Source organism: Daucus carota, chromosome 4 (genome assembly GCF_001625215.2).
Source record: "Daucus carota subsp. sativus chromosome 4, DH1 v3.0, whole genome shotgun sequence".
In the NCBI taxonomy this organism is placed as follows: domain Eukaryota; kingdom Viridiplantae; phylum Streptophyta; class Magnoliopsida; order Apiales; family Apiaceae; genus Daucus; species Daucus carota.
In genome coordinates, this window is record NC_030384.2 from 29,400,116 (window position 1) to 29,425,641 (window position 25,526).

At 30.6% G+C, this 25,526-nt stretch overlaps 3 protein-coding genes across 4 annotated transcripts; 1 reads left to right on the forward strand and 2 right to left on the reverse strand.

The window, feature by feature from the left end:
- Positions 1-9: 9 nt before the first annotated feature.
- LOC108216481 (single-stranded DNA-binding protein WHY2, mitochondrial) lies at positions 10-6,890 on the reverse strand. 2 transcript variants are annotated; one of them, XM_064092563.1, is made up of 8 exons: positions 6,722-6,890; positions 6,473-6,537; positions 6,250-6,347; positions 5,319-5,411; positions 4,591-4,685; positions 3,089-3,162; positions 1,759-1,847; positions 10-379 (listed from the first exon to the last, which is right to left on the reverse strand). In XM_064092563.1, the coding sequence occupies exons 1-8, from the start codon at positions 6,778-6,780 to the stop codon at positions 263-265; spliced, it is 690 nt and encodes a 229-aa protein (XP_063948633.1). In that variant the 5' UTR covers positions 6,781-6,890; the 3' UTR covers positions 10-262. The 2 variants fall into 2 exon arrangements, with proteins under 2 accessions (XP_063948633.1, XP_017244737.1); XM_017389248.2 differs by having other exon boundaries at positions 6,452-6,537; positions 6,722-6,887.
- A 10,729-nt stretch (positions 6,891-17,619) lies between these two features.
- LOC108217171 (F-box/kelch-repeat protein At3g06240-like) lies at positions 17,620-19,111 on the forward strand. The gene is made up of 2 exons (XM_017390015.1): positions 17,620-18,744; positions 18,872-19,111. Exons 1-2 carry the CDS (start codon positions 17,620-17,622, stop codon positions 19,109-19,111), a joined length of 1,365 nt encoding a protein of 454 aa, XP_017245504.1.
- Positions 19,112-21,957: 2,846 nt separating this feature from the next.
- Positions 21,958-23,779, reverse strand: LOC108216497 (chlorophyll a-b binding protein 6, chloroplastic). The gene is made up of 4 exons (XM_017389269.2): positions 23,440-23,779; positions 22,998-23,100; positions 22,620-22,908; positions 21,958-22,321 (listed from the first exon to the last, which is right to left on the reverse strand). Exons 1-4 carry the CDS (start codon positions 23,634-23,636, stop codon positions 22,176-22,178), a joined length of 735 nt encoding a protein of 244 aa, XP_017244758.1. The 5' UTR covers positions 23,637-23,779; the 3' UTR covers positions 21,958-22,175.
- Between the last annotated feature and the right edge of the window lie 1,747 nt (positions 23,780-25,526).

The window sequence follows — 25,526 nt, forward strand, 5'->3', positions numbered from 1 at the left end:
AGCAAAAGATAAGAGGAAGTGATCTGGAATTAGAACATTATAAACAAGATCTTTTATACAAAATATCAGTTGCATGGCAGGGGATTAATGGCGACGAAGACATACATTTAAACTTGAGAGGCAGCCGTTTAACAGAGTGATTACTTCTAAGTGCAAAATCACAAGAGAAAGGTTCTCAAGTACTACATCCCCATATTCCTATGATGCAGTTGAGTACAGAACTCCAGTAAACGTATATACCTGGTGTTATGCAAAATGCTATTCACCTATCCCATTCCAGATCCTTAACTCGGGGATCCACCATTGAAGCACTCTCCTGTGTGTTTTTAGCAGACTGATTAATGTATCGGTCCCACCCCAAAATGTGGGGCAAAATAAACTGCATAAGAAAATTGCTACTTGATCAAATTGCAGGAGATGCGTGAGCAACCTTATTTTCACACAGAATGACACAAGATATCAAAAATAATCACGCATCAATCAGACAGCTGAATCCTCATGATAATACTTTATAACTAATTCCAAAATCAACCAAAAAGATCAACTTCATTATTTACACGAGAAAAAAAACCAAAGAGAACTGAAACTGAATCATACTTTATTACCTGTTCATGAAAGTGTGTGCTGATGTGCATAACATGGAGTTATATCTTTTATCAAACAAAACAGTCCAGGCTAAATATCAAGTCAATTTTATCCATTATTTACTTTACAAATGATCCATATGGGCAACTGCACCCAAAATTCATAATAATCAAATGGTGCCCAGATGCCAAGTTGAAAAATTGGCTGTGGCCATCACAAAAAGAATTTGTAAGAAAACGGAAGATACATGCGGACATAGGAAGCACAGGCTTAAACGTGGAAACACTAATAAATGACACTGGACACCTTCCATCACCAAAAAGGCAAAAACAAGAATACCTGCAGTAGAGCATTCACGGAATTTTTGATCTTATTGAAAATATATTTACCGGCACAAAAATGCATCTTAAAAAAAGCAAATTAGGGACCAACCAACCCCCCCCCCCCCCCCCCCCCCCCCCACCCCCCCCCAAAACAATATTATGTTTACATCTCAATTTTTACAATATTATGCTTCAACTAGTCCTCACTAAGAATGCAATACCAATATTGTAACTAGGCCTAACCCAATCAGGATCCAAAACTTGTTGGACACTAATTTGTCGTCTATATGGTGTATGTGCTCATTGAATTGGTTGATGCATAAGCACTTTGTTGTTAAGCATTCAAATTAAGGGTGGCTGCTAAAGCTTCGCAACAAAAAGATAAACAGACATACTACTCGCTTACCAATGCACATGGTATACCAGGGGCTGAGGTCCCTTCAAAGATATCAGCGGGCTGCTGATTAAAACCAGTCATTGCTTAGTATACTAGTCTACATCCTACCATGCTCAAGTTTTGGATTTAGCTTATGGTCTTCAATATTGTTTTCTACTACAAGGAAAAAACTGATAACTAAATCCTAGATAGATGAATATATAGAGTGATACATGTGTGTCATTCTAAAAATATCACATTCTGAAGGGGTTCAGCACACGCGCTCTTCTATAAGTTAGACGACATAAAAGAACAAGCATATCACAACTAATTAAAGTCGATAGATTCAGCAAATTATTCAGCTTGCCAACAAAACCGGCATCAAAATTTAGTAATTAATAGATATAAATAAAACCACCAGAATTCCATTCAATCTTAAAAATTAGTGCAAAGCAAAAGTGGGCAAGTTCATACACTGAAAGCTGTACGCATCACTGCAAACTCGGCTCTTGTAACAGGAACTGTGAACCTATCGGAGATATTCAGGATATTATTCACAACACCTGTTAGACCATTCAGAGGGGAAGTATAAGCAATTATGTACAAGTTTTATCAGCAACTGTAACTCAACTATCAACTTGCTATCAGCTATCAACTGGATTCTCTATAGGAACCCGATAAAGGGGGCACATAATAAGTAATAACATATATCTGTTGCTAAACAACATTCATTAGCATACCAAACACGACAACCATAAAATTCACCAAAGTCTTTTTCATTTCTTAAACAGGATTATATATCATCTTTCTTCTTCTTTTTTTCCCATCAAACTCTTAAGTTTATTCACGTCTCAGAATTGTAAGTCAGTGAATAGATCAATCTGTGACTTAACAATCAGACGCATGTGTTCAACTCAGACTTGCCCCAAATCACAATGCTTCTTGTACATTACATCCAGTCACCATAACGATCAGTATTATACCATCTCAAGTTTCCGCATTGTGAAGTTTTGAAGTGTAAGCAAGAAAATGCAGAGTTAACTTTTATCAGGAGACTAACAATACTGGAGCAGGCTTTTTTTTGGTTTTTATTTGGGGGGAGGGTGAGAGATGGTCAATTGCCAAAACGGAATACCCCCCCCCCCCCCCCCCCCCAAAAAAAAAAAAAAAAAAAAAAAAAAAAAAAAAAAAAAAAAAACTCATTGACCTTGAATGACATAATAAAACTCGTTCACTTATAGTTCTTGCAAATTCAAAAAACTTGGCACTGAATCAGTCCCTTTAGTTAAGACCCATACAACCGGAGGAAAAACAATGGCAAGTATAAAGGAGACACCAACTAACATACAGTTGGGATAAATTGTTCATCATCCAATTATATTCAGGATCTATTCCCTGCCATTCAATTGTCGTGGCAGGTCCAAATCCTGAGCTTGTGCTTAAACTTTTAATTCATGATTCACACTAAAAATAAACAACTCTACTCGATCCAACGTGGACAACACCCCTCTACATCCACCCCAACTAATCCCCCCTCCTCCAAACCTAGTCCCTCAAGTGAAATTAATGGGCACTACTAATTCAACCTTCAAAAATCAACGGTGCCATAACATAAAAGTGATTTTTGTTTTATTATTTACAACAAATGTATTCAATTCACCCACATCATGTCGCAATATTAAAAAGGTCTGGATTCCAATTAGAAAAAAGGGGAAAACAACTAACGTTCAATTAGCAGATGGTGAAGTTCAGATATAAACTTGTGATTACTGATTAGGCATTGCTAAATTGATATCTCACTTACTTAGAGATATAAAATAACCACTACCATCTGCATATGGCTTCACTTGTAGCGTCTTCCTTACTTGGCCAGCATTGCTGCAATATAATACAATTTTATCAGATCCATAACTAAGCATGGAAATTTAAAAATATATAGATAAAAAGTAAATAAATTAGAGTAAAACGAAGCCAACTTTGCAAAATGAGGGATAAGAAACTATGGATATTTAAGGACAAACACATGAATATTTATTCAACCACCTAAAACGATAGAAAGAGTCTATTGTCATGATTTCACTTATTGCTTAAAGTTTTGAGATCTTTACTCCTATACTGAAAATATTGATTTGTGCTTAGTTTGTATTATTATTCAAGACAAATTTACTGCAATTCATATAAGTTTAATAATAATTAGACATAAAGTTTAAGGAATATATAAAGTCAGGGTAGTTGAAAAACATATTGATTTGTTTTATTATTATTATTGTTATTATTTTACCTATTGCTTAGGCTATAAGAAGTTTACTCTTACATGACCAGATGAAATTTCTTAGTACTGGAACTTGAAAGAGTCTAATGAATTAATATATGGAGATTGATCTCTTTTTATGGGTTGTTATCCAAACAAATTCCTGTCTTTTACCAATTAGAAATCCTAGGGATAGTAGTTCTTCTACAATAATATCACCTTAGCACCAACAAATTTTCTCTGGATAATCAATTAAACTTATCGTTTTATTGTTCTCCTTTGTATCTTTTGCTGGACAAAATCATAAATTAAATTAATAGAACATCTGGACTGTCTAATTCAGCCCTATAGTGTGAAAAATATGGAGGGTTGGGGGGCAATTTCAAGGAATAGTATTCCACTATGATTTATAAATATTTCCGAGCTAAGAAACAATGCCAGTTCATGTAAGATTTGCTTTTATTGTCTTTGGCTGCATAGTCATAATAATTTGATATTATCTCTAAGCGTAAGTGGTATGATGATGTGCTTGTAAAATTGAAGAGTGATTATATAGTATTATTAACACAACTAAGAGAGTTATGTAAGTTATGTAGTGACATGATGGTTGAATTAAATTGCAACCATGTTTTTATAAACCTAGTGATCCAACGTACATAAAATTGCTAATTAAGGGTAAGGGTCAATAGATATACTTTATACATGATTCATGTAAAAAAACTTGGAGTTGTTTGTTCAGTCCGATGCCAGGAAAGTAGAAACCATCTATCAAATAATAGAACACAAATTTGATGACAAAATGGAATAAGTAAAAAGATCAAGCTAGTTTGTTAGAAAATACCTACGAGTCTCCAAATGTTTCAAAGTTCTAGGTCTAGCTATGGTGTTGCCGTAACTTGTACCCGAATAGTATGCTTATAAGTGCACAGGTTTCTTATAATTTTATGTTACATCCAACATATACCAATTAAAGTCAAGAATTTGTATTTGATAACATACTAAACTAGGAGCAAATTATGTATGAAATATAGACATCCTATATATTAACAACGTACCTCGACTTCATTGAAGGGTCATGATAAAACTCACATGTGTCATTAGGACCCAAACTTATCAAAGATCCAACCTCCGTAGTCGACAAAGCAAAGAACTATAAAAGTTACAATACAAACACTTAGCTTATTACGTATATTTTTTAAGAACATTTACAATCATATAGCAATAAGGTCAAGTAAGAATAAAGCACCCCCTCTTCCTTTTTATATGTCTCCTTGATGATTTTGCATTTTTTAAGGCTTATCCTAACTCACTTGCACGTAATATTGATACATGAAAATTTACATGCACGGCAATACAAATCATATCGTCCATATCTTATTAGCAAACAAAACGGTCTGAGGGTCAAAAGAGGAACATGCTTACTATAATAATGTATCTTGTAAAAGGCTCTAAACTCTGTGTAAGAAAATTGCAGATTAAAAAACTTAAGAAAGCAATAGATGACAATATGACAAGTGTCAACACAAATACAAAATGATGCAACTTAAAGATTCAAAATAATTTGTGGTGTACAACTTAAGATTCCTTTCACTACTTACTGTACAAAAGTCATAAACAGGTTGAAATGCACAAAGCTGCAGCCGAAAGGATAAATATTCAATGTACTTAGTTCTTTTAAAAAATATACATGTGATAATCAACTATTGCTATAAACAAAGTGGCAACACCAAGTCGCCATCAAAGTAATTAACAATTTACAGTCGTAATCAACAGAACAACATACCTGCTTCTTTTCCCAGTCGTATTTGCGTTCACCAATAGCAGGGGAGAACGAAAGCATGATAGTACCTTGGCGATCAACTTTAAGACTTCCAGACTATGTGAGACAATTAAAATTTATCGAAAGAAATTAAAAAAGATGTCAAAAACAAAGTCTATGATCATATCAAATAGTACGAACCAACCACTTAAACCATATGCATATGTAAAACATGCCCAGAAACTGAATGCATGAATCGATATCTTACTTCTGACAACAAGAAAGTGAGGGAACAGAAATATATACAGTTGAGAAAACTAACCCAGGCAAGAAAAATAAGAAATGATGAGTCTGTTTTACAATAATGATGTCTTCTACGAGCATAAATGATTAATTTAACTGTCTTACATATTTTTGCATATTAGACTTCTAAAATTCATATGATTAATTTTTTTTAAGCAATTTATACAAAGTTCATTGAGGCACGCCTATTTTGCACCTCTTGCTTCTGAATTAATAACACAAGGCGTGCACCTCTCTTAAGATGATTCCTTTAGCCAAAGTAAGGCGCTTTGATGAGCCTGTCACCTTGAAATGCCTAAGACAATACTTTTGTCAGTACTACAACAAGATTGTCATTTACTGTAAAACATTTTTGATCCAGGCACAAAACGGCCCACAAAGAGATTCCGAATCACAAATTGATGCCATTATGTTTAAGAATATAGGTTGCCACACAATGAACTTTCTATTTTCCTCTTTATTCAATCTAAATTAGGGCTAATCAACATATTCAAATGTGGCCCTCACAACATCTCACAGACAATGAATTTCATTAAATACACCTTAACAACAAAAACCGCAACTCTGATCAGAAACAGCGAATCCATCAATCAGTAATCAACTCCTCAAAAGCAAGTAATTCACATTAACTATAAAGAACACAGAGACATACGTCCAATTTACTGAACTGTGGGAGCCTTGGCGAAGCAGAAAGCGCAACCTTCCCCTTGTAAATATTATAATTAGCAAAAACCCGATCCGACAATTTCCCTAATGACCCAAAAACATAAACAAACAACAATCAAACACATAAAACAACAAAACACTAAAAATCTACAATGCACAATAAAATCACAAATTTAAAGTCAAAAAACCATTTGTCGAAAAACTCTGACTAGCAGTAGAAATGCAAGCCTTGGTCATAACTCTCTGTTCCATCAAACTATTCGAAACACATTTCCTAGACAACAAAACAAAAACCCATATAAAAAAAGTTAAAAATATATAATTTAAATGATTGATTTTATTTTTTGTTAATGGCATTGAAATTGAATATAAAAGATTGGTTTTTGAAGGGTTTGGTAATAGTAGTGTGATTATAGGTGTAATTAGGGGATTAAAAAGATGAAATGCGTGATAGTTACCGAGGGTTTGCTGCATTTCGCCGGAGAAATGGTTGGGCGCGTCGGAGAAGTGACGTCATAGTCGGATAAGAGATTGTGTTTGAGAAGATAAAGAGAGCGAGATACTAGGGTTTTACCTGGGTTTTGACTTTTCAGACACAAGTGAAGTGACTGATTTCACTCGCAAGTTGCAAGTTAGAGCATCTCCAATTTCTATAATCGTTGCCTAAATTAGATGCGGAAGACATTATGTAAAATTTGCTGAACCTATATATTTTAAATTGTTAAAATAGAATATATCAGTTCAATATGGTAATAAATGATGTACAATCTTCCTACAGATTTTCTTACAGACCTGTAGAAGTTCGATAAATTTAGCCATCCATAAGAGATTGGCTAAATATATAGACAACAGGTGAGCATGGTTGGAGTTGAGTTTTTGGAGTTGTTGGTTAAATTTTTTTATTTTAAATATGCCAACTCACTTTTTAGTCAAAGGTTTTGGATGGTTGGAGATTCTTACTCCTCGGTCAAATTAATAGATTCTTGTCCGTAAGTTATGAAACAATGGCGTTGGGCCGTTGGCTTACTTAGGAAAAAATAAAATTTATTTATTCTTTCAAAAAAAATATATTTATTTGAATAATATTTTTGATAATATAGTTTTAGATATAAGAATTATTGCTAAAAGAAAATATTATAAGCCATCATTTAAAGTTATTTTATACAATTTTAAGATTAAATTAAAAAAAAATTCAAAAAAACTAAATTAAATTTAAAAAAAAGCTAAGAAACTAGAATTTTTAATATTTTAGTGTCTAATCTATAAGTCGAAAGCCCGTTTATAACATCTTTAAACAAAAATAAAAATAAGCTGATTATAATTTTTAAGTGTAAAATAAGTGGATGTTTGGCAAACTCAACTTATTGCTTATTTGGAAGAGAAGTTGCTTCAACTTATTTATGTAGTGTTTGGCAACTTAAGAGAAGTACTTAAAATCGGGCTTAAAAGCCCCGGAAAAAAAGCTAGGAAACCTAGCTTTTTTTGGGTTTGGAGCTTATTATAACAAAATAAGTCACGAGTATCCAAACATTTTTAATAACTTATAAGTTCAAACCAACTTTTCACTTATAATCCACTTCTTTACTTTAAACAATAAGTCACTTCTTTTAAACTCATCCAAACGGCCCCGTCTCTGCCCAAAAGAAGTCTAATAAAATTCAAAGATATTTTAATTAAATATTATTCTTGAGAAATTATTGTTAAATCGAGATACTTTTATATATGATTGGAATTATACTTTGTTATTATTATATGGAGAGTGTTCTTCTAATTTTTGTAGGGAAAATCTATTTTACTGCTTATTCTTTTATAATTATTCAAAGCTGAAGTTGAAATATGGTTTAAGCTAAAATTTGTTAAGAAAATTTCATATAAAATAATAAAAAATAAAATTATATATATATTTTTAGTGTTAACATTTGTTAAATATATTTAAAAGATAAGTTAAATTACTTAAAAAGTTACCTCATACTATAAATTAAATTGTAATATGTATTACATATTTGAAAAATTAACAATTTTTCGTCAAATATTAGTATTACTTGATGTAATGTTGGGATAAGTGCATAGTTATCATTTAATTATTATTTTAAATAATATGTGTGTGTATATTATTTGAATGACTCGTCGAAGATTGTCCAACACTTTTCCAAGCAATGCATGGCTCCCAATGTCAATTCCACTCGTAATAATCTTCAACAAATCATTTCTTCAAGAAATGCAATTTCACCGTCTTTTCATCCCAATATCTTTTATTTTTGCACTTAGTACAAGGACATCTTATATTTGTGCCATTCATTGAAGATGGTCGACATATGACAAAATTCATGAATTTTTCTAATCCGACAACAAAAGCATCATTAACATATTTTCTACCATCGGTTCTTTTATACATCAATGAACGATTACCATCTATATTTGTATTATTAAAAATTTACATAAGACATATAATATTTCCAAAATATAACTAGAATTATCATGTCGAAATGAGTTAAAACAAATTATATTATTATGATTAAACTAATATTTTTCAACATAAACATATAAATCAAAATTATCCACACCAAATATTAACATCATGCATATTTGCTTAAAAAACTAGAAAATTAGCATGAATAAAAAAATTGATTATACTATAATAAAAAATAAAAATATATGGACAATAATATATGAATAAAACTAATCTTATAATGTGGAGAGAGATTATGAAGTTACTTGGAATGATTGTGAAGAAATATAGGATATATAGGAAATTCAGATTTAATTAGGGAGATGTGAAAAAATAGGGAAAGAAGATAGATATGATTTCACAAAATTCATATGTTATTATTTTCTAGTTCTCAAAATTCATAATTCAAATTTCTAACGACAATATTTCGATGATAGTATTACGGCTTTATCTCAGTTTGTTGTATACTTTTGTTGGATTGTAGTCATATTTACAGGATTTTCATTTTGATAAATGTCATGTTAGATTTTAGCTAGAATTATGTCGGTTGGATTTGAACTGGAGCTGCCTAGATTATGACGCTCTTAATTATTATACTGAGTTTACTATATTTTTAATTATATACAATTTTGCTAAATTTATCTTTCACTTAATCGCTCTCACAACCATGATAATTGTTGTTTAAATATTTTATTTTTATTTTCAAATTTCTAACCGTTATATTCTAAATATTATATTATAACGATTTAATTGAAACAACTCCATTTAATTGTATTATATGCGGTTTAGAATTACATTATGATACTTATCATTAAATATATATATGTAATTGTACAAACACAAACCACTAAAATATAAATTAAAATACAAATTAAGATAAACCACCCCTAAACGAAATCAACATCCTTTATATTCCATCACCCACTCCATATATGACATCACCTACCCAGGGCCTGCCTCGGGCTCCCTCAACCATCCCGGACCCACTAGAGCATCGTCAAGACTCCGAACCGGTTTTAGACAGCTTTAAAAGCGAAGATTTTGTTCCACTAGGTCCCAACCAGGCCCATCTAGACCATCTCGAGGTCAATCCTCGGTTCAAATTTCTTATCATTCTACTTAATTGTATTGGTTTGTATTTTAATAATTTATATTGTAGTGGGAATATATATATATATATATATATATATATATATATATAATATAGGAGTAAGATCCTAAGAGAACTTTTTTATCGAGAGAACCGAGAGAACTAGCCTTTCTACCGTAGATCAGCCATTCTAATCCAATGGCTACTATAATTAGGAGATTTAGTAAATATTTATTAGCAATTCAACAAAGGGCATAATCGGACACAGATGATAAAAAATCTTTTGGGGAAATATTCATTTATGATCATATATACACATGATTTGGTTAACATAAATAATGAGATATGCAATCAATTGTTTTCCTTTTTTATATTCTCCATATTTGAATCAATCAACTAGAGCATTTAATGTATATTAAACTTTGAATTTCAAATTTCAAATTTTCAAAAGATTCACCATGATGAAAATATTTAATTTTCAGATATTCTTTAAAATATTATGAAAATTTTTATTCACATAATTAGCATGAGAAATTTACTATAAAATTTGAAATGAAAATTGAATTTTTTTAAGTATTCATTTAAATAAATTTCTATTCTACGATTCTACATAATATTGTTGAAATATCAAATTATCTGAGAATTTTATTATAATAATTGAAATTGAGATTCTTTAAAAACTATTACAATACATTTTTAAATAAAAAAATTTAATTTAAGATAAGATTATAACATGATTTAACTTTAAAAAAATACAACAATGGCATGTTTGCTAAATCTATACTTTATTCTTTATTAAAGATTCTTTTAAAAATTGTATAAATATTTAATTTTCAAATAAAGATTTTTTAAAATGTTGTATAGATATTTAGTTACAAGACTAACTTGCAAAATCTATTGTAGCACTCAATCAAAATGAAGATTGTTTAATATATTCAATCATATGTTTTTCTTATTAGGAGTTTTATAAAGTGCTCTTTGAATATAAATTAAGTTAGTATTCCACTTCAATAATAGAATTGTGAGATTCTTAAAAACAATTACTTAAATATAGTTCATTGTATTAATATTTTTTTATATTACTTATAATAGATATTTTATGTCAATTTTATAAAAAAGATTTAAAAAATTTGCTATATATCATTCTACGATATTTGAGCGAACATTTTAAAGAATCTCAATGTCGTATCGATAAAATCCACATCAAAATATATCCTTAGCAAACTGATAACCCGATTATATTTTATAATATATACTAGAATCTATTACTAAATGTTATTTTTATAATTAAAAGTAAAATATAAATAATAAAATATATAAATTTTACAAGAATCTTTAAATGTACATATATTAGAATCTCAGCATATTATAATATGGAGTTATGCAACTAAATATTAAGATATATTAGAATCAAAATAAAGATTGTTTAATATATTCACTTATATGTTTTTCTTTATTAGGAATTCTATAAAATGCTCATTAAATATAATTAAGTTAGTATCCTATGCCTATAATAGAATTATGAGATTCTTTAAAAAAATCACTTAAATATAGTTCATTGTATTAATACTTTTTATATTACTTATAACAGATATTTTATGTCAATTTTATAAAAAATATTTAAAAATTCTACCATATATCATTTTACGATATTTGAGAGAACATTTTAAAGAATCTCAATTTCATATTGATAGAATTCATATCAAGATATATCCTTAGCAAACTGATATATCATTTTACGATATTTGAGCGAACATTTTAAAGAATCTCAATTTCATATTGATAGAATTCATATCAAGATATATCCTTAGCAAACTGATAACCTGATTATATTTTATAATATATACTAGAATCTATTATTAATATTAAATGTATTTCTATAATTAAAAGAAAAATATAAATAATAAAATATAAAATTTTTACAAGAATCTTTTTTTTGACAAATACGGCTTATAACCTTGCAAATGAGTATCTGTTCTACCGAACTCTTACAAGAATCTTCAAATGTACATATATTAGAATCACAACATATTATAATATGTAGTAATTCTACTAAATATATATTGAGATGTTTCTTATTATACATTATTCTATTTAGAATCTCAATTTCTATTATTATAAAAGAATTATTAAGTAATCAGTATATTTCAATGACAAATGCTTAATAGAATCTTTTACATACATTATTATTATATTATTTCAAGAGTGTTTTTAAAAGAAATCTAATACACAAATATTGATTTAGGAAATATTATTCGTCAGAAGATTCTCTTAAGTGTTTTAAATAAATGAAAATCTTAATTTATTATATTTCATTTTAGTAATGAATAATCTGTTAGTAATTGGATTCCACAACTCAACTGCTGATTCTTCACCAAGAACGTTATTAGCGTAGACACCTGGAAAGTTGTGTTCTTCCACATTCAATATTGTATTACCAGAGAGATATAGATATATTCCACAAGATACTCTCAAGCATCTTGGATGCTTCTTGAGTTAGAACTCTGTCGTCACTAAAAATATAACAAGAATTCTTTTTCTTTACTGATCATTGAATAATAATCAACATCAAGAAGCGCCGTTCTAAAAGCAACAATATAAATTTAATTTAACTACTACGATAAAAATTCTTACAATCAAAGACGCAAATACTAAAAACCAACTAAAAGTGCAACATATTCCTTCCTCTCTTGGATTCCATAACTCTGTGTAAGACTTGTTCAAGAATACTCTGAAGAACTCCTTAAAAAAAGTTAACAAATACTCTGCAGAATAAAACAAAAAATCGGATTTAGTATTATAGGTGTTGTTAGCTAAAGGATTAGTTACAAGAATCGTTTAAAACATCCTTAAACAATGATAGGAAAGACCTCAAACCTTGTAATTTTCTCCCTGTTCTCCATTGTCAACTTCTGCATCTCTCTTATTTTGCTTCTGTGATTATGAAAAAGAAGAGTATCTCTTGTATGTGTTTGTATATATATTGATAATCAGAAATTTGATTAATCTTTCCATTTTAAAGTTTATTCTGATTGATTTGTATGAAATCAGATGTAATCAAAAACTTCCATGTTTAGTAGATTCTTTGATGATCACATTTAAATTACTAAGCAACATGCCCAATGTACTGAAGATTATTACATCAATGCCATTAAATATATCAGTTTTAATTTTGAATACAATTACAATATATCTACGGTTACTATTAGATCTCTCAGTTCTCTTGATAATAAAGTTCTCCCTCGAACCTTACTCTATATATATATATATATATATATATATATATATATATATATATATAGAGAGAGAGAGAGAGAGAGATAGTTTGGCTCCATGGAGACCAAAAATTTTGGAGTCCTCAGAGACTATAAAATCTACCGTTAAAATAATCTAGCAATTAATGGACATGATTAAATATTCTTTGTCCTGCATTTCTAGTAATGTAATATTAATAATTTACACTATTCTTGTCCTGCATTTCTAGTAATGTATTATTAATATTCTTGTCCTGCATTTCTTGTTTTAGTTTTAATTCAAAGCTATCTTTATAATTTACACTATTCTTGTCTTGCATTTATAGAAATGTAATATTAATAATTTGTCCCGCATATTTGTGATATATCTAAGTGTTATTTTGTCTTGCAACAAATTCAATTCGTTGCAGAAGAATGACAATGAGTTCAGTGCCAATCATAGCAATGTCCAACTACATCTTTGTTTTGTATGCAATTATTATTTCTATTTGTTAGGATTTTGGTGATTGAACACTAATATTATGGAATTATTATTTTATGTTATGCGGGATTTAGAAGTAGTGCTTGTTGTTCACCGATTTAGAAGTGCAGGACATGACAGGGAGAAAAAACGAATGTGCAGGATAAATAACATGAGCCCTTGGATGTGTAAGAAATGGACGGATGTGATTAGGTCTCTCCATCCTCCACAAAATTCAGTCTCCACAAAATTCAGTCACCGAACTTATTATGTTTTTAGAAACTTGCCACTCAACTAAATTTTTTTTCTTTTTAGTCACTGATGTTAGGTTCGGAATTTTTTTGCCACTAAAGTTAGGTTCGGATTTGATTATTACCATTATATTAATTCTTTGTAGTATTATTAAAATATAGTGATAACCTGTAATATTTTGATGATTTGATATATGTCTATCTTTATATATAGTACTTTTATGTACCTAAGATCGTTTATCTTCGTTGATAAGAGTTAAACACGCATTTTACGGTTTCTAAAAGTGTACTCTCATAAATTATTTTATTTTTTCTTCCGAATAAAAATTTAGTGTTTGAATTTTTATACGCAAAAAGAAAATCTCATAAATCATCGAAGATTAAGTTTTCCTCTCTATTTATTTATCTTTATCTTAAAAATTATAATAAGATAAAGTTATTAAAAATTATGAGGATAAATTTAAGAGAGATCTTAGGCTGAACTAGGTGATTGAAACTTTAATAGTGAAAGATGATGCATCGTATCATTCAATTAGACTTTATTTTATCATGGAGAGCATAAATTATTTGAAGTCATTGATTCCATACTGATGATTTAATGAATTTCTAGATTCTAATTACGATTTTTCCTGATTTTAATATTATATCACCTCATTTTATGTTATTATTGCTATATACAAAGATATAAACATACATCATATTATCAAAAAATTATATACTATCACTATGTATTAATGATACTACAAAAAATTATCACAATGCTAATAATCATATCCGAACCTAAATTAGTGACTAAAAACAAATCCAAACCTAACATCAGTGACTAAAAGGAAAAAAAATTTAGTTTAGTGGCAAGTTTCTAAAAACATAATAAGTTCGGTGACAAAACAATCTATTTTCCCTATATGGATAGAATCAAATAAATTTTTTTTTAAGTTACAAACTTACAAACTTTTTTTTATTCTCCCATCGTGTTAATCTTTAGTTATGAAAAGTATTCATGTTGAAAATTCATGAAAAAACATTACAATTTTTAAAAATAACGCATAAATAAATCGCGCATTCAACACATTTGTAACTGGGGTTCAACATCGGGTGTAGAACACTAATTATCATTATGTTGAATATATCTATAAAGATACTTAAATTATACCTCTGGGGTTTGGGTGAGGTTTAGAAACATAAAAATTGTTTATATAATACATTTAACTTAGTTCTTACATTCAAAAATTAATTTATGTACTTCTCCAACATAATTTTAATCGATTTTCAACAGAATATGTTAAAAAAATGTTGAACTCAAATTATATATGTGTTGAACGCGGAAAGTTTATAAGTTTGTACCAGAACCCACCCATATATATATAGTCACGCTCTTTGGAGAATCACCTTATACAGAGTATAGTAGAGATAACCTATATATACACATAAAATTGATTTATCAATCTTATTATTCATCAAATATATAATTAGTAAATCAAAAAAATAAAGTTTTATAATTTTTCTTCCGAAGAAAATAATCTAAATTAATCATAATATACAAATTGGTTTCATAGTAGAACCAATTTTAAAAATTTAAACTTTTTACTTAGATCGTATGTGTGAAATTGTTTATCCATGTTATGTATGACTAGTGTTCTATACAAGAATCAAAATTTATGCATATGTATCTAATTTTAGCATTGTTAATGAGATTTTAAAGTAGAACCAAATTGTTCTCCACTGTACTCTATATAAGATGATTCTTCATTGAACAATGACATAAATAAATAAATGTGTGTGTGTTTATATATATCCAAAATTATATTATTATTTTTTTTCAATTTTTAATATTTAGAATTCAAACTTCTAACAAATATATCACGGTTACTCTATTATAACGGTACAATTGCTCAATTTGAGTTTATACAAACTTTTCGTGAAAGCAATCCAACAAATAGTCATCCATTTTTATTTCAAATTTCAAAAAAAATTATATATGAAAACATGGCACAACACCATCAAAACACAATGTCGTACAGATTTAATTCAACCAACCAATTTTAGCGAACCTTTGGAGAGGCTATAATACAATTGAAATTTAATAGATAGTTACAAATCTCAACTAACAGCTTATTTCACCTAAGTTTTGATGAAATTTAAAATATTGAATGATTACTCCTTGGATTTTCTAATCTATACGGCTACAATTGCTCAATTTGAGTTTGTTGTATATATTTACACTTATTTGGCTTTACATTTTAAATATCATTCGGATTTTAGATAGAGTTATCATACTTGGATTTTGCTAGAGTTGCCTCGACTTTAACGCTCTTATTTATTATAATTGAGTACACTATAATATATACTATTTTTATAAATTTATCTTTCAATAAATTGCTCTAACAACCTGATAAATGTTCACCTACTTTATTATTATTTTCAACTTTCAAATTTCTAATCTTCATTAACTAGATGTAGCAGTTTTATTCGAAGCAATTCCATATCAATGTATTATATGCTATCTAGATTCAATCAATGATATCTTTAGTAATATACCTAATTATAGGTTTTCTATGAAATTATTTATAATTCTTAATTGACCATAATTTGACTAAAATTTACGAAATCATATTTTAGAAAATTATTAATGTATTATAGTTTTAATATTTACAAGGAACTTAAATTATACAGAATTTTTGTGAAAGCAATCCAACAAATAGTCATCTATTTTTATTTCAAATTTCAAAAAAAATTATATATAAAGATATAGCACAACACCATCAAAACACAATGTCATACAAATTAAATTTAACCAATTAATTTTAGCGAATCGATGGAGATGTTATAATACGATTGAAATTTAATAGATAGTTACAACTCTCAACTAACAACTTACTTCACCTAAGTTTTAATGAAATTTAAAATATTGAATGATCACTCTTTGGATTTTCTAATCTATACGACTACAATTGCTTAATTTGAGTTTGTTGTATACCATGTTGGATTCTAGTTATATTTACACTTATTTGGCTTTTCATTTTAAATATCATATCGGATTTTAGCTAGAGTTATTATGCTTGGATTTTGCTAGAGTTGCCTCGACTTTAACGCTCTTATTTATTATAATTGAGTACACTATACTATATATTATTTTTGTAAATTTATCTTTCACTAAATGGCTCTAACAATTTGATAAATGTTCACCTACTTTATTATTATTTCCAACTTTCAAATTTCTAATCTTCATTAACTAGATATTATCTTGTAGCAGTTTTATTCGAAGCAATTCCATATCATTGTATTAAATGTTATCTAGATTTAATTAATGATATCTTTAGTAATATACCTAATTATAGGTTTTGTATGAAATTATTTATAATTCTTAATTGACCATAATTTGACTAAAATTTACCGATTCATATTTTAGAAAATTATTAATGTATTATAAGTTTAAAATCACATTGTCTGAGATTTTTAAAATTTAAAAGGAACTATATTATACAAAATTTTCGTGAAAGCAATCCAACAAATAGTCATCCATTTTTATTTCAAATTTCAAAAAAAAATTATATATATAAATATGGCACAACACTATCAAAACACAATGTCATACATATATAATTTAACCAACCAATTTTAGCGAACCGTTGAAGAGGCTATAATACAATTGAAATTTAATAGATAGTTACAAATCTCAACTAACAACTTCACCTAAGTTTTAATGAAATTTAAAATATTGAATGATTACTCCTTGGATTTTCTAATCTATAGACAAATCCATACAATCTAATTAAATGCACCTGCCTATAAAATCTTGCAGGGTTTAGCTTGGCAAAACATAACCACAATAACATTTCAAAGGTAACAACAATGGAGAGCTTACCAACTGAAATCAACACCAAAATTCTTATAGGCTTGCCAGTCAAAACACTTGGCCAACTAAAATGTGTATCAAAATCTTTCAACTTGTTTCTCAAATCTCCTCATTTCATCAAACACCACAGCCAGCAAATCTTGGATCAGAACAGTCTGAAATTAGTCTTTGTAGCTGCCAGTTCGAGTGTGCACACTCTAACCATCACAGATCACAACCTTGTATCTCGTATGGCTGCTGTTCCATTGCCCCCGAACGATGTCAGCAAGTTCCGCCGTCCCACCAGTCTGGTTGGCACATGCAAAGGCTTGGCATGTCTCCGCTGCCCTGCAAACACATACTCTCTTTTGAACCCGACTACTAAAAAGTTTCGGGTTTTGCCTAATCCTGGTAGATTCTGGGTTTCGAGTTGGCCTCCGAGTAAGGTGTCAGGGTTTGGTTACATTCCATCACTGGATGACTTCATGGTTGTTTGTGTTGCCCTTTATAAGGATCTGCCTTATGCACCAATGATCAAGGTTTATTCTGGTAAGGCTGATTCATGGAAGACCAAGCCGGTCACGGTTAGGGAATCTCTTTTGGGTTTTATTTCTGATTATGCAGTTTATTTCAATGGTTCTGCTTACTGGCTAGGCTGGTCTGCAGACATTGATGGGAAACATCAACGACTTTGCATTATAGCGTTTGATTTTGTGAAAGAGGAATTTATGACAGTTTCTTTACATGATGAGAATATACATCCGGGAAAAATTAAGGCTTTAGTGGTGTTGGAAGAGTGCCTTAGTGTTGTGGTTGACGAGGATGATTTCTCTGTGGGAATGTGGATGATGAAGGAGCTTGGTGTTCAAGAGTCTTGGACCAAGACTTTTTCGTTCAGAAGAGCTTTTCTCAAGCCTCATGTATCGGTTTTTCCAATTTGCCAGGCAGGAGATGAGGTTATTTTTGAGATTAATCTTGAGCTCCGTTCCTATGATCCGGTGAAGGATATAGCCTACAAACTTGGTGATGTACGAAGGATTAGGAATAGGGAAGGCAGAATCCACATTGCCAAGTATGAGGAGAGTCTGATTTCGCCTCATGACATTCCGCAGGATAGAATTGCAAGCATCATAGCGGATGAGGTATTTTAGTCATACAATTACACAGTTATTGGTGATGTGACGAAAAGTATTTAATAAGAATAATAATGATCTCTTCTCGTTACTTGTGATAAAAGTTTGTAATTAAAATCTCTTTCTGTTATTGCAGGAGATTGCAGGTCTGAAACTAGAGCTTAATAAGATGATCCTCAAACTTCAGGAGGTTAAAGCTCACGAGAAGGACCTTTTGGAGAAACTTAAAATTGTTGAGGAGGCTCATGCTGAGGAAAATAATGTTATGAACAAGCGAATAAAGGAGCTGAAAGATAAGCTAAGTAGGTTGCGACTTGGAAATGAAGAGGCCCAGGGGTCTAAGGACAATGACACTGCTGCTAAGGAAGTTGCTTGAAGCGAGGGATGCCTCGTGGATTATGTAATTGAATAGTTTAATCTTGCTATTTCTGTGTCTTTAAAGTTTGTTTGCCATATGGTTTGGCTATGTTTTGTTTTGCTGGGGCCTAGAAGACTTTTTGATATTGTTGTAGTTGTTATCTTGAATTTGGCTTGATGACATGGGATCTTGATAAATTGTTGTCATACCCTTTGTAGAAAAGTTTGCAGGATTCTGAATGTGACATGTTTATCTTCTTGCAAGTTTTCTGTGAAAGGACTGCACTCTCTCCCAGTTTGATTAGTATCTCCAGATATCTTAGGGTTAATTAGCAAATAGGTCACCTACTGCATCCAAATGTATCAAGTGAGTCACTGATTACAAAACTGACTCAAATGAGTTATTCATTTAAAAATTTGAATAAAAAATAGGGTTAAATATCAAAGTGGTCACTGAAGTGGAGGCCATATATCACTTCGCTCACTGATCTTAACGGGGTATCATTTCAATCATTAAAGTCACAATAAATATTAATCAAATACCTCCAAATTTTAGTTCAAAGAGTAAAAATATTATTTAAGAGTTTGACACATTATTTTTGAATACTACCACAACCAAGTAAAAGGTTACGACTTCTAGTATTTATGATAGTATATTTAGATTTTATAAAGCTTATTTACTATTTATTTATAATTTTTAATTAAGCTACCGGACCGGAGATTAAGGTTGAGCGTATAGATTTGGATTCTGACGAAGATGATGAAAGGTTGAGTGTGCCAAGAAGGTCGAGAGTTTCAAATCAATAAAATGCGAGGGGAATTTAAAAAAAGGTGAAAAGATGGTAAAAGAGTTTTAAGTGATGATGATGTGGTTGAGATGTCCACTAGTAGTGACGATGTTGACGTTGATGAGGGTGTGGATAAATCTTTGAGTGATGAAAAGAGTGATTCGGATATTATGGTGATTTCTGTTGTTGATAAAGGGGAAAAGAATCCACGGAACTAAGAAGAAATGAGAACTTTCATTCAAAAAGGTATACCGACTAACTAAAAATCATGCAGAGATGGCACTGGGAATTTAGTCAATAAAATTTTAATAACTGAAAAGAAAACCCAGATGAAAAACAAAAATCCGCAAAAAGGAAGAAAATTAAGAGGGAGAGAACAAAGGACGAAAGAAATAAAGAATCAGGTACAAAAGATTATGTCAGGCACCGAAACAAAGTCATCAAAATGACACAACCATTAATTTACGACAAACAAAATCGCAATATACAATTAAAAAGCAGCAATATGGCAGTCCCTCAAAAGGAACACAACAATTAAAACTAAAGATACAACAAGTCTAAAACACAATTTGCAAAATAGAAGTCTTATATATCTATTGATAAACGAATCAATAAACTCAATTACGAAATATATAACCAATAACAAAGGACATAGATGACAAATCTATACTATACTATAATAAGTCAACATGAGTATAATTTGTAATCCAAATTTTAGTTATAATTTTTGGTTTGGTACTTTTCCTCTGCAACCTCAAGTCTACAACATGTGGAGGTCTATTACTCTTACATTGTTAAACAGTTTCAAATACTAAAAACACTTAGGATAATACATTATCATATTAATTAACTAATTAATTAATACTATAATAAGCCAACATGGGTATAATTTTTAGTCCAAAATTTTATTTATAATTTTTGGTTTGGTACTTTTCCTCTACAACTACAAGTATACAACATGTGGATGTCTATTACTCTTGCATTGTTAAACAGTTTCAAATACTAAAAACACTCATGATAATATATTATCATATACTATTTCATAAAAAATTATCATGATATTAAAAATAAAATTATAAATATACAATTTTGAATACCTTTTTTTAACAAGAACATTTTCTAACTCTAATTTGTTACACGACAAATATCTTTTTTTTTATAAACATGAAGATAGATGAAATTATGAAAAATCCGATTTAAAATTAATTGAATAATAAATTATCACATATTAATAACAAAAACTAATTATAGATAGATAATAAATTGTAAAAGCTAAGCTTTCGTGAGAAAATATAATTCTATGGTTAATACAGTTTAATTAAAATTCAATTCATTAATATTAAAATACTAAAAAAAAGAATGTTAAGATTTAAATTATAATTAATAATTTACAAATTATATAACCGCTTGTGCTTCCCACGGGTTAAGGGCTAGTATATTTAAAAGCACTAAGACAAAAGATTTTGAACTCATACCATCGTCGTGGAGTCAATTTACATGATCCTTACCTTACCGAATATAAATATATGTATACACCGGGGTTTGTAATAGTAGTGTAATTAACTTGTGTTTTTTTTTCCCCGACGAACAATAAGATTTTATGGAAAATAAAATACTGGAACAATTCTTTGTTGTGTGTGGTGAGCTTTCGCGATAATCATCACCATTCCAAATTGAAGCGGGTTGCCCAGATCTCCCAATACACCGCATAAATCATTTCTTATGCAGTATGACGACAAATAAAAAACACACCAAAACATACACTCAAAAATTGGGGACAATCAACAACCCAAAAGGATGGATACGGCAACGAGATCATCCCAGAAAGAATTAGATCTCAATTTTTTAAAAAACTAATAAATAGAAATTAAAGATTCAGAAACGGAGAAAATGGGAGGAGAGAATGGTTGGGGCGGATGTGGGTTGATATGAGGGTGAGACGGTGACGGATGGATGAAAGTTATGAATGACTGCTGACTCTCATTCGCAGGGTTTCTCTCAAAACACTTTTATTTTAATTAACTTGTGTTAAGCAGGACCTTTTGGTTAATCCAACTTACAAAATGCAATTTCATAATTACAAACAAGATCCCTACATTTTATAAATTCATACACTGATTCCATAAATAATTACAAGCAACCAAAAAACAGAGAACAAATCATTTAGCCAACAAAAAAACAAAAAGAGAACAAATCAGTATTGAACAACTAGTCTAATGTATCAGCAGAATGTGAGGACTACTTGAATCTTGTAAACAGCACAAATAAGATCTGCAATGGTAAACAGTAGTGTTTTTACAGCCCTCTGGGGATGATGATATCTCCAATGGTGTTGTGCCACGGATCAGCCAAGTGAGCAGCGAGGTTCTCCAATGGCCCCGTCCCTGGATATGCTGATTGTTGAACACAAAATCCCACAAACGCTAACATAGCAAGACGGCCTAGTTACACAAAAATAATCCAAACATCAGCAGAAAACCGTAGCAGAAGTTATTTGGTAATCACTTCTACTTCCGGATAAGTATTTCAATATAATTCCTAAGGGCTTGTTTATTTCACAGTTTTTGTAGTTACATAATTACCTGAAGTTACGTGGAACTAGGTTACAATGTGATTAGTAATAGTTGTTGAGTAAATTAAAATCCCATGTTTGGTTCATATGTAAACATTTCTCTTATAAACAGACTGTTTAAGTTTGAAGCAAGTGAAATGAAAAGGAGATAAAATGAGTCTGGTTACCATTTTTGACTTCCTTGAGCTTCATTTCCTCGAACTTCTTGGGGTCCTTGGAGTAGCCTAGAGGGTCGAAAGCACCACCAGGGTACTTTTTCTTTTCGGGGTCTTTCTCCATGCTTCTTTGGTGCTCAACAAACGCAATGGCGAGAAATTCTATTGCCAGGATGGTGGGAAGGGTGCCCCATGGAACTGGATTGCCCAAGTAGCTTGCTTGTCCTCCAGGGATTGCAGCCCATTGTTGAGCTTGTACCCAATTGCCCAGACCTAATGCCTCAGGCACCAAAATTCCTGGCTGAAATACATTTATTACTCTCTGCTTTGAAAAAAATCACAACTTGATCAAGTATATACAGTAATATTTATCAGGAAAAAGGAACTTACAACAGCAAGCATAGCCCATCTGCAATGGTAGAGCTCAGACTCCTTGAATCTCTCGAGATTTTCTGGGACTGTTCCTAGTCCTAGCGGGTCGAATCCAAAATCCCTGTAAACCAAACAACATCACATCTGTCTTAGCCAACAAAACATTGAGTACCATCATTTTTATATTTGGCTAATGTCAACTGACAGTTTCTTCAATTTTACAATATCTGATAATATAATGGTCATTATCCCATTTCGATTCTGTACTTGCCACAATGCGCCAATATTGTGCACAAATATCCCGTATTTTGGACTTGTTTTCGTAATTTGTACCTTCTTAAACTTAAACATTCGATTTTGATTGTTTTTGCAGATGCTGTATGATTTTCTGGTAACGAATGAATTTAATTTCTAAGAAGTGAGGACTCTATATTGAATTCAAGTAGAAAGCTACACGTACCCGGGTGCTGATCCATCGAGGTGGGCAGGCCGGGGTTGGCCAGGCATCCACTCCGCACTCATAGTGAAGCGAGATGCATTACCATTAGCACTAAGCAATGACATTGGCAATGCAGCTGCAAATTTGGACTTGGAAGACGAAAGAACTGACGGATAAACTGCTGCCATGCTGCATCTTGTTAAAGATTGCGATGCCATGTTGATAAATGTAGCTGTGGATATGGTATATTACAACAGAGGTTTTAAAATTGGAGGGGATAAAGAGAGCAAGAATGTTAGAATGAAGGAAAGAGTAGCAGGGGAAGGCAAGTATATATATGCAAGAAGAGTAAGATGTAGTCATGTAGGTAAGATCCTGATGTTGATTTTATTGGCTGAGGCCTGAGGGTGAGAGTACAAAGCTCATGATTGGTCCACGTGGGATGTGGCCATCTGCAGGAATGCCCATCTGGAAAATGAATATCCAGTGGATGTGTCATGTGTGGTCAACAATTTCTGTACTGTTTTCTTGTGGTGCAGATTGACCACTCAAGTGCAATTTTAATCATTAGTTTGTTGTTTGGTACAGGAGCATATCCAGGAGCCTCTTCATTTATGCTTCTAACTTGAAAAGAGAGAGGAAAAATGTTACTCCAAGAGACTCTTAAGTGGCTCTTAGAGCAAGTCCAAGAGTGCCCTAAAATCATGTCCTAAATCAAAATTTAAGGCATTTGAAGTAAAATGGTGCTCCAACAATTACCTAGTGGTGCCTCAAAACACTAGGACATCTAACAAATGCCTTATTTTTGAGGCACAATCATGCATGCCCTAAACCATTTCTATCAATAAAATATTAGTTTACTCACATTCCAACACACCTCTCTTCTCTTTCTTTTTCACTTCCCTCCAACAATAATTCAACTATACTATTATTTAAATAATAAGGCACAATAATAAGGCATATTGTTGGAGTTGTTATATTAGAATGATGTCCTAAATCACTAGGACATAATTTTTTATTATATATATAGGGCACTTGCTAGGACATTGTTGGACTTGCTCTTAAATCACTAAGAACCTCTTGTTTCTCTCTTCTCTCTCCTCAAAGTTAAGAGCCACTACATTGCTCCTAACTTATTTTTTCACAATAAAAAAAATCCTTCCCTCCAATTCACCTCCATCTTTCCATCTCTTTTGTTATAGTGGAGCCCAATATATGAATAAAATATGAAATAGAGAAGAGATGTTGAGAGTATTGTTCGAGTTTACACTCTTAACTTTGTCCTAAATTGCTAAGAGCCACATTTTTTATATTATATTTAGGAGCCAACAAGGAGGCTGTTGGAGATGCTCTAAAGAATTATACTCCTTATGTCCCTCTGGGTTCTTTACAGTTTCTTCTTTTGGATGTCTCTCTCATTTTTTTACATTACAAAACTTTCCTAAAATAGTTAATGGGTCCCATCATTTTCCCACTTTTTCTTCCTTTTCACACTACTTTTACTCCACCATCTCCTTTTTATATATTAAAAATAAATGGGTCCCACCACTTCACCCACTTTTTTTTTTCTCTTTTCCACTACTTTATACATATTTCTTAACCTCCGTGCCCAAACTCAATGTAAACTATTGTTGAGAGGGACGGTGGGAGTAGCTGTTAAATCACTTAAATCAAATTGACTATTAGTTTTTTTAAAAAAATATTTGTGCTACTAAAGTATGAGTTTCGGGATTCCGTCAACAGTATATTAAAATATTTTATTAATTTAAAATTACATAAGAAAATTATTAACTATCGAAGATGATATGTGCAATGCAAGAACTATAAGCTAGCACATATACACTTGTGTACACGGACAACTTCAATAGAGAGATGTAGAGACTATCTAAGTTTTTCGATTAAAAATATCGAAAAATATATTCTCTCACTAAACATTTAATATAAAAATCATGAAAGTCATGTATGTCATAGTAGACTACATTTTGTAACCTGCAAAACATATCTTACAAAATAATAAGTTTAACTTACATAGTTTCTAAGATATTTAATAAAACAGTTATATGATAATACATTTTGTATTATCTTTCTTGTTCAACATACATGATCTT

Coding starts and splice junctions, on each gene's coding strand:
- LOC108217171 (XM_017390015.1), top strand. CDS start 17,620: ATGGAGAGCTTACCAACTGAAATCAACACCAAAATTCTTATAGGCTTG. Junction 18,745..18,871: donor CAAGCATCATAGCGGATGAG/GTATTTTAGTCA, acceptor CTGTTATTGCAG/GAGATTGCAGGTCTGAAACT.
- LOC108216481 (XM_017389248.2), bottom strand. CDS start 6,780: ATGACGTCACTTCTCCGACGCGCCCAACCATTTCTCCGGCGAAATGCA. Junction 6,538..6,721: donor CGAAATGCAGCAAACCCTCG/GTAACTATCACG, acceptor TTTGTTGTCTAG/GAAATGTGTTTCGAATAGTT. Junction 6,348..6,451: donor TCAGAGTTTTTCGACAAATG/GTTTTTTGACTT, acceptor TTGGGTCATTAG/GGAAATTGTCGGATCGGGTT.
- LOC108216497 (XM_017389269.2), bottom strand. CDS start 23,636: ATGGCATCGCAATCTTTAACAAGATGCAGCATGGCAGCAGTTTATCCG. Junction 23,101..23,439: donor CTCGATGGATCAGCACCCGG/GTACGTGTAGCT, acceptor TTTGGTTTACAG/GGATTTTGGATTCGACCCGC. Junction 22,909..22,997: donor GATGGGCTATGCTTGCTGTT/GTAAGTTCCTTT, acceptor AATGTATTTCAG/CCAGGAATTTTGGTGCCTGA.